We start from the raw sequence: 16,227 nt of genomic DNA, 5'->3' as shown, positions 1-16,227 counted from the left end.
AGTTTCAAGCATCTTGAACATTAGTGTCAGAGATTTTAGTGCTAAATTCTGACTTCTGTGCTGTTGTTGATTCTTTGTAGTGTTATCTATAGTGATTAAGTGCTGTGCATAAAATGAAAACACACACTTTTTCTATAGGAATTCTAGCTGAAGATGCTTGGGCCACAGTCCTATTGGGGAGCAAGTACAGAATACAAGAACACAGTCCCTAACCAAATTTCTGGCAGAGTATGGGCTTTCATGAGTCACAGCTCACTTCTTCAGATACAGCTAGAAAGCGAGTCCATCTGTCCTGAAGTAGAAAAGAGTGAATTCAGACACCCAGTGGCAATAGCATGTAAATGTCAATAGCAGGTGTATAGTGTTGTCTGCCTCTTTACTGTGAGAGGGGTAGAGATTGATTTTCAAAGTGAGATTTGGAAGAAGTTTAGAGGATCCTACCTGTGTTGATTTTCAGCAAAGAGGTCTGTTTTCCTTAAGTATGCTATTGGTTTTAGGTGCTGATATCCTGGTGCGTCAGATGAAATATGCCCCAAATAAAATTAAACGGCATTACTGTGGACTTCCCGTATCAACCCTACCAATGCCAGGAAGCGTACATGTCCAAAGTGCTGGAATGCCTACAAAAGGTAAACATTCTGGGACATCGCAGGTGCAAGTTCTGGTTTCCAATTCTGGACCTAAATTTAGAAGGTGTTTGGTAAATGAAGGCTCAGCAACTAACTTGTCTAAAATGTGGCTGTTTTGAGGGAGATGAATAAACTTTAGTTGGGGTTTCAAAAATTTGCTCATAGACAACATACTGAAATTGTGCCTTTCTTGATGTATGCACAGTGTCTGAATAATACCTTGAGATTGTTGATCAAGCAGTTTATTTATAATATATTGTCGAAGGCTTTATTTATAATTTATAATATGTTTATGTGTGTGTTTCAAATGAATGTTAAAATACATACTATTTCAAAATGACTTTCCAGAATGAGTTTTAGTTTAGATGTTTAATTCTGTTCTTGGCTGCCGAGAATGTGATGTAAACGTGGTAATAATTGTCGAAGGCTTTCACGGTCAGAGTTCATTGGTTCTTGTAGGTTACCCGGGCTGTGTAACCGTGGTCTTGGAATTTTCTTTCCTGACGTTTCGCCAGCAACTGTGGCAGGCATCTTCAGAGTAGTAACACTGAACTACTCTGAACATGGACTGACACAAACAGGACACAGGGTCTTATTCCAAGACACTGAAAGACTGGACAATTCTACCAACTATTTTGTCAGATTGCACAGAGAAGCCATTGAAATTCATAAACATCAGCACAACTTTAACAGAAAAGAGGAGAGTTTAAGAATGAATAAGGCTTGGCTTCCTGCCCTGAAAAACCTCCAGACAAAGACAACATTCAACAATAGCCATACAGATTAGTTTTGGATTACACACATTAACAGATCACTTCAGGATACAATGGTTCCATATTAACATACCATACCCTCATTAGCACATTATCTTGATACTTACAGGACAATACTTTTGCAGGACAATACTCAGCTCAAACCCAACCCCTTTCTGACTATATATTACTCTTCCTACACCCTTGACACTGAGAGACACTGTCCTTCAGTGTTACTACTCTGAAGATGCCTGCCACAGTTGCTGGCGAAACGTCAGGAAAGAAAATTCCAAGACCACGGTTACACAGTCCGGATAACCTACAAGAACCAGTGGTAATAATTGTCTCTGGGGGAGCAAAGAGAGCTTTCTAAACACAATTGTTGTCCATTTAATACAAAGTAAGAGAGACAAAACAGATGTTCTTTTGTTTGTTTGCTTTTTAATTGGGCACACCTTTTCAGTTACTTGTATTTGTAAATTAAATCCCCCCCAAAGAAGCTTCTGCCTGCATTTCTGCTTGCATTTGTAAACAGTTTTGCATTCTTTGTGTTGTTAACTAGCTATCTTTCCACTTTATATTTATATCCCTCTTTTCTTTCCAAAGGGGACCCAAAGCAGCTTATAACAGCTTTGTTCCCTCTTCCATTTTATCCTCTTAACAACAATCTTGTGGGGTGGGTTAAGCTAAGAGGGAGTGACTGAGCCAAGGTCATCCAATGAGCATCCACATCACCGCGATTATGGCCAATAGGTAGAATTGCCATAAGTATAACATGATCAGGAGCTGGATGTTGGTGGCTCAAATCTCAGTTCATCTGTGACCTTCAGTATGCCTGCTGTGTGGTGATCATACTAATACTTCCCCTTTTAGAGTTGTTGTTGAAAAGATTACTGACGTATGAATGTGAAGGGCTTCAAGCATTTAGGAAAAATTCTGTATATATATATAAGCATTATTCTTTGCAATTGGAAAGCTGGCATGAACTTTTCATCAGTTGAAATTGGTCCAGTTACACACACTGACTTGAATTTCACTGATATTTTTATACCTTGTTCAGAACAGATGCATTTTTGAACACATGAAACGTGCTTAACACTTCCTGAAAAGAGGCTCTTCTGCAAAACCCACCTCCTGTCAGTGCCTGAAATATTCATATTAGATCCGCTTGTAGAGAGGTGGGTAGGTGGGGTTTTCTACTCGATGAAGAGGAGGGAGGAAAAAAGGGGACAGAAGAAAATAAGTGGTCCTTCTGTTCCTACAATCTGTTCTTGAGCTTTAAGGATTAACACAAGGCATTTTATTATCTGCTTGGCTCCCCTGTCAGGAAACCTCTATGGATCTTTGTGTTTGATGTCTATTTTGGAAATCTTTAGTATTATCGGTATCCTACACAGGAGGTCTGAACATCTATTGTGGTTGCTACTGCTCTGATGATAGCTACTGGTGTGGGCCTCATGGACACTGCACTATGAATGGTTGTGCTGAGAGCCAGCGTGGTGTAGTGGTAAGAGCATCAGACTAGAATTGGGGAGACCCAGGTTCAAATCCTTGCTCTGCCACGCAAGCTTGCTGGGTGACCTTCAGCTAGTCACACACTCTCCACCTAGTCTCCCTCGCAGGGTTGTTGTGAGGGTAAAATGGAGCAGAAGAGTATGGGCTGCTTTGGGTCCCCACTGGGGAGGAAAGTAGAATATAAGTGAAGTAAATAAAAATAAAGATGTTCTTATAAGCCCTGTTGATGAAATCTTCCCTTGGATTTGCTTGTCTTGGCAATTGATTAAATGGCACTGATTACAGAAGCTTGCAGGCAGTACATCCAGACAACAGTAACTCTGACATGTGTGCCTTAAAACTGAGTGGAACATAATCAGTAAAAAAATTAATTCTTAGCGTGCGTCTACCGTATAATGTGATTGGTGTGGCTGTAATGCGGCCTGATGGTCCCATGGGACTCCTGCTCCATTCTCATGATGCTGCTGTATAGTTAGAGAGTGAGATGAAATGTGTGTGTGTTAAGCGCCCTCAAGTCGATTCTGACTCATGGAAACCCTATGAATCCATGTCCTCCAAAACGTCCTCTTGTTAACAGCCTTGCTCAGCTCTTGCAAACTGAGGGCCATGGCTTCCTTTATAGATTCAACCCATCTCTTGTTGGGTCTTCCTCTTTTCCTGCTGCCTTCAACTTTTCCTAGTATGATTGTCTTTTCCAGTGACTCTTGTTGAAATAGGGCCCTGTTTAAAAAGTCCTAATGGCAGGAAAGGAACCTCCTGTCCTCCCCCCCCCCAAAAAAAAATCTATAGAGGAAGTGAAGTTGGGGGATAAAGAAACAGCAATATAAGAAAAATGTGGACTATTTTATGTGAGGAGGAAAGAAGGAGTGAACAGTGTGACTGGAAGCTGATGGGAAGGGGAAATTGAGATAGAGGAAGTTTCTTTGGCCGGGAGAAAAAGAGAAATAATAGCCGTAGGACCTGTGAGAGGAGAGGCTGTGTACTAAGAAGATTTATAGAGGAGAGAGAAGCACAGTGAGCAGGTGGGCCGAAGGAAATGGGTTAGTGAGGTAACTGGGTGAGGCATGATACTTGCAGAGGAGTTGCAGTTAACATAAGAAAGGCCATGCTAGTCCATCAGTCTGTCCCCACTGGAAGAAGAAGAGTTGGTTTTCATGTGCCGACTTTCTCTACCACTTAAGGGAGACTCAAACCAGCTTGTAATCACCTTCCCTTCCCCTCCCCACAACAGACACCCTCTGAGGTGGGTGAGGCTGAGAGAGGGTGACTAGCCCAAGGTCACCCAGCTGGCTTCATGTGTAGGAGTGTGGAAACCAACCCGATTCACCAGATTAGCCTCCGCTGCTCATGTGGAGGAGTGGGGAATCAAACCCGGTTCTCCAGATCAGACTCCACTGCTCCAAACCACCGCTCTTAACCACTACTCCACTCTGACAGCAGTGGGAGCTTTTATTTGCTTGGTTCTCTCTGTTGTAGTCTCTGTGCGGGCTCATATTGGGGTTCTGCTCTTGTGCCGAGGGTCATTGGCAAACTTCTCCCACTAAAGCTTGTATCCTCTCCCTTGTCTCTGGGTAAAGAGTTACCGTGTCATTCGGGAAAGCTAGGAAGTATATTTGTTTCGTTTGACGTGGGCGCAGTCTCTTTGAGGAATCGTTTGTGAGGTGACTGGCACTTAGGTGAATTTCCAGTTTATCCCAGCTGATTTCCCTCTTGTCTTCTTTACTGTTATTCAAGCAAATGAATGGGATTTTGGAGAGTCCCACTGGGACAGGGAAGACGCTGTGTCTCCTATGTGCAACTCTGGCCTGGCGGGAGCACTTAAAAGATGCCATCTCTGCAAAGAAGATCAGCCAGCGACTTAACGGAGCGGAGCTTTTCCCTGACCAACCAGTGTCATCTTGGGGTAACGTTACCACAAACGGTGATGTCCCAGGTAGGTCCCTTGGCTTGTGGTTGCACAAGTAATCTTGTGGTTGCTTGGAAGCCACAAGGGGGGTTCAGAGGGTTCTCAGTTTGGGGTGCCTGACCTCTGTAGAAGGACTAGGATAGGGGGCTCGGGGGGCAGGTTGAAGGATACTGCAATTTTTTAAATCTTGTGTGTAGTGGTTAAGAGCAGTGGTTTGGAGTGGTGGACTCTGATCTGGAGAACTGGATTCGATTCCCCACTCTTCCACATGAGCTTCAGACGCTAATCTGGTGAACCAGGTTGGTTTCCCTACTCCTCCACATGAAGCCAGCTGCGTGACCTTGGGTTGGTCACAGTTCCCTTAAGGCCCTGGGCTAGTCACAGTTCTCTTAAGAGCTCTCTCGGCCCCACCTACCTCACAGGGTGTCTGTTGTGGGGAGGGGAAGGGATGGTGATTGTAAGCCGGTTTGATTCTTCCTTAAGTGGTAGAGAAAGTTGGAATATAAAAACCAACTCTTCTTCTTCTGTCGCCTACACCAGTACCCTGGCTGTGAAAATCCAGAACGCGTGGGAAACAAGAAACATGTAAACATGTGAATAAGTTGCTGGGTATTTTGGTGGATTGTTTTTTTGGGGGGGAAGAATGGGTATCAGATGAGGAAAAACATGAGACCCCCCTCTGGTGTGTATTTTGCTCTTCTGGGAACCCCCTCGTCGCTAATTAACTTCAAATGGCATCAGCCAGGACACTTTTTACTATCATTTGCAGATGTTTGTCTGCAGGTGCTTCCCAGGGAGCCCTTTTGCTCAAGGCAGTAAAAATATGCACTCCTCTTGTTCCCTATAGGTGAGCAGTTGGGTTGTGAAATCTCCCACTGCCTCCACAGGCTGAGTTGTTACCATAGCACCAGAAGGGGGAAAAAGCAGACTGGTGATATATTTAGCACTAAACGAGAACTAATTCTTCCCCCTCTCTGCTCCTCCACTTGACAGCTTATTACACTGACATACCTAAAATAATTTATGCCTCAAGAACTCATTCTCAGCTTACTCAGGTCATCAGCGAATTAAAGAGCACCGTTTACAGGTACGTTATTGCTGCTCACTGAGCACTTGGAAGAACCTGGGATAAATATGTATCTGGCCATATTCCTTCTAATGGTGCCCTTGATTATAGTGATGTTTTGAAAGCGCTCATGATAAGCTGTTGCTGCTGACCCACACTGTAGATGTGGCAGCGGAACTCTCCCTGAAGGCTGGGAGAGTTCTCCCTGAATGTCTTGCAATATTGGAAAGCAAGAACCAGCCCTATCCTTTTTACCGCCCGCCTCTACCCCATTTGAACTCCATGTGTGAAATACTTATAATCATAGAATCATAGAGCTGGAAGGGGCCACCAGGGTCATCTAGTCCAACCCCCTGCACAGTGCAGGAAATTCACAACTGCCTCCCCCCCACTCTATCCCCAGAAGATGGCCAAGATGCCCTCCCTCTCATGATCTGCCTAAGGTCATAGAATTAGCTTTGCTGACAGATGGCCATCTGGCCTCTGCTTAAAAACCTCCAGGGAGGGAGAGCCCACCACCTCCCGAGGAAGCCTGTTCCTCTAAGGAACCGCTCTAACTGTTAGAAAGTTCTTCCTCATGTTTGGATGGAAACTTGCCATATTCTAACACATGAATGAATGAGGCTGCCTTATACTGAATCAGAGCTTTGGTCTATCAAGGTCAGCATTGTCTAAACCAATGGTTCCCAACCTTTTTTTGGCCAGGGACCACTAGGACTTTTTTTGTTCGGAGCAGGAACCCCAAGGTTCAAAGTAAAAATTCCGAGAATTTGAAAATATTCTTTAATCAGAACTGTTAGTTAAACATTAAACTTAGAATAATATTTGAATATATGTTTTTATAATAGAGAGCTTTTAATCGAAAATATTAATTTATTATGGGTTTATAACTTTGTTTCGTGGACCTTAATTTAGTTCTCGCGGAACCCTGGGGGTCCACGGACCCCCGGTTGGGAACCAGTGATCTAAACTGATTAGTAGCAGCTCTCCAGGGTCTCAGGCGGAGGTCTTTCACGTCGCCTACTACCTGATCCTTTTAACTGGAGATGGCAGGGATTGAATTTAGGACCTTCTGCGTGTCAAGCAGATGCTTATCCACTGAGCCATGCCCCCTTCCCCAGCAGCATAACTTTTTACTGTTCTGTTTTTGATCTTGTGTGTTTTTAAAATGTTGCTGTTTTCCATCCTGCATAAACAGGCCAAAAGTATGTGTGTTCGGTTCTAGAGAGCAGCTGTGCATCCACCCTGAAGTTAAAAGACAAGAAAGTAACTATTCACAGGTGAGAATATACAATCAAGATAACACAAATCATGTGTTTTGACTCATTCATGCCAGTGTTTGGGGGTCCGTTAGCTGAATCTGGCCTAAAAAAGCTTGCCATTGGCCAGTTGTGATACATACTGTTGCCCTAGTCTGTGATGGTCTTGTACGCTGCAGGACCTATAGCCCATGGTGTATTTCCTGCCTTTTCTTTCTGAACCCACAGGTAGGTTAGCCTCAGGCCATTAGCTTATCCAGTTACAGGAGAGCACCTGCCACATTGTTGTGATTCTCCCACATTGGGAGGAAAAGCCTTTTTTGTGTATGGGGTATTGTGAAGGAAGCTTGGTCCACACTGAGGTACGTAATTAATCACAGAAATCAACTGCAGTCTCTGTTTAAACTCACGGTTGTTTAGCTGTGCCATGGAACACCAGTAAAGCTTCCATAAAAAGATAAAGGTAGTTCCCTGTGCAAGCACTGAGTCATTACTGACCCATGGGGTGACATCACATCCTGATGTTTACTAGGCAGGCTCTGTTTATGGGGTGGTTTGCCAGTGCCTTCCCCAGTCATCTTCCCTTTATCCCCAGCAAGCTGGGTACTCATTTTACCGAGAGTTAGTTAAATTTGAATTTCCATTAAATGTCACATTCTAGAAATGATCATTGCTGGCTTTATTTTATTTTACTATCTTTGTTTTTTGTTGCTTTTTGCTCAGAAAGCATACTTCTGTTTACCATCGTTAAAGGACTCCGTAGCACATTTAGTTTTATTTATGCATCACATGTTCTTTATTTCCTTAGAAGATTTCTGTGCTGCCTCTCCAGAGGGCCATTCTTGCAGGAAGCTCATGGCTTTTTGACCCCTCTGTTTAATTTTTGTGAGGAAGGCTAGGCTGAGAGAGAAATGTCTGTCTGAAGATCACACAGTGAGCCGCTTGACTGAGTGGGGATTAGAACTTGGGTCTCTCTAATGTGATCATTTTCTTCTGTACAATATGGGCTTTTTATGGCTCTAGTAGAGATGGTCTGTTGGGTAAGAGTGTTGTAGAAGGATCCTATCATTAGCTTTTGACAGCCAAAAGCATCTTTTCTTTGGGAGGGGAAGCAAAGGGAGCTGTTTCTTGAGAATCAGTAATGGGTATTAAATGGAGGGAAAGACCATTAGAATCAGAAAATTGTGGAATTCGAAAGGGACCTTATAGGACATCTCTCCCCTCCTCTGGTACAGTGCAGGAAATCCAAAGCAAAAACATCAACAATAGAGAGCCAAGGTTATAAGTTCCATTGTTGAACAGCTCTTACTGTTAGAAACTGATCATGATGGTTAGCCGTATTAGTCTGTCTCTAGCAATAGAAAAGAACAAGAGTCCAGCAGCACCTTAAAGACTAACAAAATTTCTGGCAGGGTATGGGCTTTCGTGAGACACAGCTCACTTCTTCAGTTACAGCTAGAATGTATTAGAATTGGAAATTGGACATGTCGCGCTGCGCCTTGGGCGGGGTTGTCTCGAGGGTCTCTGGCCTGGAGGACGTTGGGGCTGAGACAATCTCTTCCGCCTCAGACCAATCCGAGGGGGAGTCAGAGCTCGACTCTCCCTCGGGCGTCGCCAGGTTGCCACAGGACGCACCTTGCAGCCAACCTCTGGCGTCAATATCCTCCCTGGCAGGCAGACTTCTCTGGCCTTATATACCCTCCAGGCCAGAGAAGTCCCTCTCAAGCTCCGCCCTTAGCCCTCCCTCCGGAAGTCCATATAAGGGCTGAGAGGTTTCACCTCCCAGCCAGGCGAAGTCAGGCGCGGACCCCGCCTCTTCCCCGCCCGCGCTCACCCGCCGGACAGCTGGGTTGCGGGGAGGCCGGCTACGGCTGCTGCCCCACCCATACCGCTCCCGTGGCCCCCTCCTCCCGTAGAAGGACGCGCAGGCCGGCAGCCCTCAGCGGGCCGGGCCCAGCGGAGGCAACGCCGGCTTGCGGCTCCCTTGACCGCGGCGTCTGGGCTGGTGCAATGGAGGGCCCCGGCTCTCTCGGCAGCGTCTGGGCTGGCGTGGCGGCGGCCTGCGCCCCCCGCGGAGGCTTGGGCAGGGCTGGCGGGCCGGCGGCTGGCGGCTTCTGTGGCGGCTCCGGACGGGCTCTCTCCTCTCTTGCCGGCTTGGTGGAGAGCTGAGGGGAGAGGAAGCCTCGGTAATGCTGCCCTCCCGGGACGACTGGTGAGTGTGGGGGCTGCCCCCTGCCAGGGAAGGGGGTTTGGGGGCCCCTCCCAGGACAGGACACGGTATTCCAGATGAGGTCTGACTAGTGTGGAATAGAGTGGAAGTGCCACTTCTTGTGACTGGGATACTGTTCTGATATTAATGCAGCCTAAAATGGAATTAGCCATCAGGAACAAATGGCAGTCTTGCTCTACAGCAGTCCAAACAAGCTTACTTAACTGGTGATACTTGAATTATAGTCTGGCCTCTCTTGCTTGGTGGGGGTGGATACTTCCCTGTTTGGTGTCAAGTGAAAAAATGCTTGAATTGGCCAGCTTTCAGCCCTGTTTACTTATGACATTGATTGGATTGATTTGGTCCTATGTGCACTCTTTCAGTTTTTCCTGACATGTAGTTCCCAACTGATGCCCTCTAGCCAGGGCTGTTTGTTGTTGTTGGTAAAGTGTGTAAAGTGCCGTCAAGTCGTAGCCAACTTATGGCGACCCCTTATAGGATTTTCAAGGCAAGAGACTGAGGTAGTTTGCCAGTGTCTTCCTCTACATAGCAACTCTGGACTTCCTTGGTGGTCTCCCATCCAAATACTAACCAGGGCTGACCCTGCTTAGCTTCCGAGATCTGATGAGATTGGGCCAGCGTGGTGTAGTGGTTAAGAGTGGTGGTTAGGAGCAGTGGACTCTGATCTGGAGAACCAGGTTTGATTCCCCACTCCTCCATATGAGCAGCGGAGGCTAATCTGGGGAACTAGATTTGTTTCCCCACTTCTACACACGAAGCCAGCTGGGTGGCCTTGGGCTTGTCGCACTCTCTCAGCCCCACCTACCTCACAGAGTGTCTGTCGGGAGGGGAAGGGAAGACGATTGTAAGCCGGTTTGATTCTGCCTTAAGTGGTAGAGAAAGTCGGCATATAAAAACCAACTCTTCTTCGTCTTCTTCATCGTCGTCGTCTTCTATACCATGCCACCTTCCCTCTGGTGGTATTCATACAGTACCATTAATATTGTCGAAGGCTTTCACGGTCAGAGTTCATTGGTTCTTGTAGGTTATCCGGGCTGTGTAACCGTGGTCTTGGAATTTTCTTTCCTGACGTTTCGCCAGCAACTGTGGCAGGCATCTTCAGAGTAGTAACACTGAAGGACAGTGTCTCTCAGTGTCAAGGGTGTAGGAAGAGTAATATATAGTCAGAAAGGGGTTTGAGCTGAGTATTGTCCTGCAAAAGTATTGTCCTGTAAGTATCAAGATAATGTGCTAATGAGGGTATGGTATGTTAATATGGAACCATTGTATCCTGAAGTGATCTGTTAATGTGTGTAATCCAAAGCTAATCTGTATGGCTATTGTTGAATGTTGTCTTTGTCTGGAGGTTTTTCAGGGCAGGAAGCCAAGCCTTATTCATTCTTAAACTCTCCTCTTTTCTGTTAAAGTTGTGCTGATGTTTATGAATTTCAATGGGTTCTCTGTGCAATCTGACAAAATAGTTGGTAGAATTGTCCAGTCTTTCAGTGTCTTGGAATAAGACCCTGTGTCCTGTTTGTGTCAGTCCATGTTCAGCCACTGCTGATTTCTCAGGTTGGCCAAGTCTGCAGTATCTTTCATGTTCTTTTATCCTTGTTTGTATGCTGCGTTTTGTGGTCCCGATGTAAACTTCTCCACAGCTGCAAGGTATACGATATACTCCTGCAGAGGTGAGGGGGTCTCTTTTGTCTTTTGCTGATCGTAGCATTTGTTGTATTTTCTTGGTGGGTTTAAACACTGTTTGTAGGTTATGTTTTTTCAAAAGTTTCTCCATCCTATCAGTGACTCCTTTAATAAATGGCAAGAATACCTTTCCTATGGGAGACTGTTTTTCTTGAGTTTTCTGATTTTTGTTTGGTTTAATGGCCCTTCTGATTTCATTCTTGGAGTACCGTTTGCTAGCAGTGCGTGATTTAGATGATTTAGATCGTAAATGTATCATCTACGAACCTGAACCAGACTGTAGGTTTGTAAGGTGCTGATTCTAATGCTGTCTTTTCAAAATATTCCATGTAAAAGTCTGGTTCAGGTTCGTAGATGATACATTTACCATTTGGAGCCATGGTGAAGAAAAATTAATGGACTTTCTAAACCATCTTAATAATATCCATCCAAACATTCAGTTTACCATGGAAAAGGAAATTGAGGGTAAACTCCCATTTCTTGATACCCTTGTCATCCGTAAATCAAACCTTCAGTTAGGTCACAAGGTCTACCGGAAACCAACTCACACAGATCGCTACTTACACAAAAACTCCAACCACCACCCCCGACAGAAAAGAGGAATAATCAAAACATTAATGGACCGTGCAAGACGGATCTGTGAACCACAGTTTCTCAAGGAAGAAACTAATCATCTAAATCACGCACTGCTAGCAAACGGCTACTCCAAGAATGAAATCAGAAGGGCCATTAAACCAAACAAAAATCAGAAAACTCAGGAAAAACAGTCTCCCATAGGAAAGGTATTCTTGCCATTTATTAAAGGAGTCACTGATAGGATGGAGAAACTTTTGAAAAAACATAACCTACAAACAGTGTTTAAACCCACCAAGAAAATACAACAAATGCTACGATCAGCAAAAGACAAAAGAGACCCCCTCACCTCTGCAGGAGTATATCGTATACCTTGCAGCTGTGGAGAAGTTTACATCGGGACCACAAAACGCAGCATACAAACAAGGATAAAAGAACATGAAAGATACTGCAGACTTGGCCAACCTGAGAAATCAGCAGTGGCTGAACATGGACTGACACAAACAGGACACAGGGTCTTATTCCAAGACACTGAAAGACTGGACAATTCTACCAACTATTTTGTCAGATTGCACAGAGAAGCCATTGAAATTCATAAACATCAGCACAACTTTAACAGAAAAGAGGAGAGTTTAAGAATGAATAAGGCTTGGCTTCCTGCCCTGAAAAACCTCCAGACAAAGACAACATTCAGCAATAGCCATACAGATTAGCTTTGGATTACACACATTAACAGATCACTTCAGGATACAATGGTTCCATATTAACATACCATACCCTCATTAGCACATTATCTTGATACTTACAGGACAATACTTTTGCAGGACAATACTCAGCTCAAACCCCTTTCTGACTATATATTACTCTTCCTACACCCTTGACACTGAGAGACACTGTCCTTCAGTGTTACTACTCTGAAGATGCCTGCCACAGTTGCTGGCGAAACGTCAGGAAAGAAAATTCCAAGACCACGGTTACACAGCCCGGATAATCTACAAGAACCAAAGTACCATTAATAGTTCCCTTTCCGGTGCAGTTGCAGATGAGTCCCTGCCCCAGGAATCTTGCAAGCTAAACGCCAACTGGGGAAGGCAAGAAAAATAAGGGTGGGGCATGAACCAATGCATTTTATTGTTTGGGCATTTTTTTTATGCACTAAACCCGGCTTTTCATGCTGTCTTGCAGATCCACTTGTGCCGTATGAAAGTAACCACTCGCTCGTGCCATTTCTATAACAACGTGGAAGGTAGGAATCATGAGAGGGAGGGCATCTTGGCCATCTTCTGGGCATGGAGTAGGGGGGTCACTGGGGGTGTGGGGGAAGCAGTTGTGAATTTCCTGCATTGTGCAGGAGGTTGGACTAGATGACCCTGGTGGTACCTTCCAACTCTATGATTCTATGTCTGTGAAAAACAGTTCTCAGTTTGGTCTAATGTTGGGCAAGATTTTTACAAGATTTTCTGTTATCCACTTTAGGGAAGGCTTGCCAGCCTGCTGTTGTAGCCATCATAGTGACATTTTTGGGGGCCTGAACAATTTTCTTACCAGCAAGATTAGTTTATACTGCCTCTGTATGTGCTTGCGAGTGCTTTGCTTTCCAGTAGGGCTCAGGTAATTGAGTTCTCGGATTATTGACTTGTGAAGATATCGGCTTTGTCCAGGGAAGAGAGCGAGCAAACCTTGCACACCCTTCTCGTGGCAATTCAATTCATCAACTTTGTCTTATTCAGAGCCTGCTTATTTTCAAGTCCTTTCTGAGGGGGGGTTCTTCATTTAGAGCCAGGGCTGTGGGAGAAGCATCTCTGAACCCTCGGTTGTGTCCCAGAGGTCTCTGGTTTTATTTATTTAATGATTTACATCCCCCCCTTTTATGTGCTCTGATCAGCTGCCGCCAAGAGTAAACATCAAGCCGAGATCATGAAAATGCAGGAAGAGATTCAATCAGAGCCAGCAAATGTAGTGTTTAAAGTGATACAAAATGGGTATTCTGCTGACAGGTCTAGGTCTCTTCTGTCTTTATGCATTGTGATGCCTGTTGCTGTTTTCCAAGATTCTCAGCTGTGCTCTGCCCTGCTTTTAAAAGGAAGAGGTTGTAGAGATGTGTTTGAAAATGTGCAAGCAGGGACGGCATAAGGCACCAAATCGTTAATTGCTCTGCTTGTTTGCCTGTCCGTCCTTTGTGGCTTCCAGTGTTCTTCTACCAGTAGCACCTCTCTTTTTCCCCCCAAGAAGGCATTTGGTGGAGGATAAACTTTGGGGGGGGGCAGATTTGATGATGTTTTTGTCTTATGTGCTGTTTTTATCTTGTGGATGGGCTGTTACATAGTTTTTATGTGCTTGCAACTTCTTGCTTTTCTTTTTAGCATCCATACTTCTTGTATATCTCTTCTGTTTTAAGAACATAAGAAAGGCCCTGCTGGATCAGACCAAGGTCCATCAAGTCCAGCAGTCTCTTTGCACAGTGGCCAACCAGGTGCCTCTAGGAAGCCCGCAAACAAGACCACTGCAGCAGCATTGTCCTGCCTGTGTTCCAAAGTACCTAATATAATAGGCATGCTCCTCTGATACTGGAGAGAATGGGTATGCATCGTGACTAGTATCCATTTTGACTAGTAGCCATGGTTAGCCCTCTCCTCCATGAACTTGTCCACTCCCCTCTTAAAGCCTTCCAAGTTGGCAGCCATCACCACATCCTGGGGCAGGGAGTTCCATAATTTATGTGTTGTGTGAAGACAACACTGTCTCTGTTGTCAAGGTCTCATCAACGAAATGAAATGACTTGTTTATGTGCTCAGAGGGAGGTAAGAGGCTGCCTCCCTGAATTTATTTATTTAAAATATTTGATGTACCCCCCTCCCCCTCCCAACAACTTAGGACCCAAGTAGAAACCGGATATTTGCATTTGGGACCATAGGGGGTGCAGCCAAACAATAGATATTGAAATATTGTCGAAGGCTTTCACGGTCAGAGTTCATCGGTTCCTGTAGGTTATCTGGGCTGTGTGACCGTGGTCTTGGTATTTTCTTTCTAGCGAAACGTCAGGAAAGAAAATACCAAGACCACAGTCACACAGCCCGGATAACCTACAGAACCAATAGATATTGAATTTAGAGCTAAATAAAAATAAAGAAAAAAATGGTACTGAGAAAATGAATATATTCTGAGAACTGTTTCATCTGCACATATTTTGGTGCCTTATGAAAAAATAAGAGCTAAATCAACAGATGTTCACATTTTCTGGATACGTTCCCGGAATCGCAGGAGCAGCGGGCCCTGGGTTGATTCGTATAATCATATGAGTTAAAAGATGGAGTGATCCATCAAATGCTGTTGCTGTTCAAACTCCATTCGTTTTCCGTGCGGCTTTGCACAGGGAAGCACAAATGCTGCCCACCAGCAGTTCAGGGCGGCTGCTCACTGGGGGGTGGGGAAAATCCTTATGGGTGTGTACAGAAGTCTGCATATCTGAGAAGCGCACTGACTGTGGCTGTTGCGCACTCCATTGTATTCTGTTCATGTGTAGTGGTTAAGAGTGGTGGTTTGGAGCGGTGGAGTCTGATCTGGAGATCCGGGTTTGGTTCCCCACTCCTCCACATGAGCGGTGGAGGCTAATCTGGTGAACCGGGTTGGTTTCCCCACTCCTACACATGAAGCCAGCTGGGTGACCTTGGGCTAGTCACAGCTCTCTCAGCCTCACCTACTTCCCAGGGTTTCTGTTATGGGGAGTGGAAGAGAAGGTGATTGTAAGCCAGTTTGATTCTTCCTTAAGCGGTAGAGAAAGTTGGCATATAAAAGCCAATTCTTCTAGTTTTTATACCCTGTTTTGTAGTGTATGTTCTGTGTCATTTTTCACGTACAGTCCTAAAAATAACAACTGGGTGGTACCGGTTTACTTTACAAGGTTGTAAGGATTATTAGGTAACTCAACAAATCCAGGTGCCGAGTAGCCATGGCACCTAAGAATTTCAGCAATTATTTTATTAGGATGACCGCCAGGGTTACTCTTATATTTGTATACCTCAACCCTTTTGTTATATCATAGCTTAAATAAAATTATGAGAAACTGAGAAGTGTTATTAGTAGGTTTTGTGGTAGCAGTAATTAGAAAATATGGTCATTAAAACGCATGACCCTGAAGGATGAAGAATTGGGCTAGGGCCTAAATGTTTGCACTGGCTCTTAGAGCCAAAGAAAATTTGTCAAGTCCTGAGTTTATGGTAACATTCTGCAGAATTCTAGAAGTAGTGATGTTAGATAGCTGCAACAACAAAGAGTCTTGTGGCATCTTAAAGATTACAATTGATTGTGGCATGAGCTCTCAGATGCATGAAATGGACTCCTATTAGGTCAAGACCTATACAGACCTTTTCAGACCTTCCTAGTTCATGGCATGCATATGATGAAGCAGGCACAGTAACACAGTTCACAGTAACACAGAGTTCAACTGTAAAACGCCACACAATTCTTTATTGTGTGTCATGATTAATTCTATACTGTCTGTGTACTATCCATTTATTGCAGGAGACAGGATGCTGGACTAGATGAACCACTGGTCTGATCCAGCAGGGCTTTTCTGATGTTCTTAGGTTTTTAAAAAATGTATGGCATGCTGTCAAT

At 44.6% G+C, this 16,227-nt stretch overlaps 1 protein-coding gene across 1 annotated transcript in view; it reads left to right on the top strand.

Moving 5' to 3' along the window:
• The first annotated feature begins 501 nt into the window (after positions 1-501).
• The window catches only part of RTEL1 (regulator of telomere elongation helicase 1), a 157,696-nt gene continuing 141,970 nt past the window's right edge, over positions 502-16,227 (top strand). The window contains exons 1-5 of the mRNA XM_056844911.1: positions 502-629; positions 4,631-4,829; positions 5,796-5,889; positions 7,067-7,148; positions 12,796-12,856. Coding sequence (XP_056700889.1) covers positions 528-629; positions 4,631-4,829; positions 5,796-5,889; positions 7,067-7,148; positions 12,796-12,856 — 538 coding nt within the window. The 5' untranslated portion in view covers positions 502-527. The remainder of the gene's footprint in view (positions 630-4,630; positions 4,830-5,795; positions 5,890-7,066; positions 7,149-12,795; positions 12,857-16,227) is intronic.

The sequence above is a fragment of the Euleptes europaea genome, chromosome 2, assembly GCF_029931775.1.
Source record: "Euleptes europaea isolate rEulEur1 chromosome 2, rEulEur1.hap1, whole genome shotgun sequence".
In the NCBI taxonomy this organism is placed as follows: Eukaryota; Metazoa; Chordata; class Lepidosauria; order Squamata; family Sphaerodactylidae; genus Euleptes; species Euleptes europaea.
The sequence above is the reverse complement of the archived record's forward strand: the minus strand, read 5'-3'. Positions and strand labels throughout refer to the sequence as shown.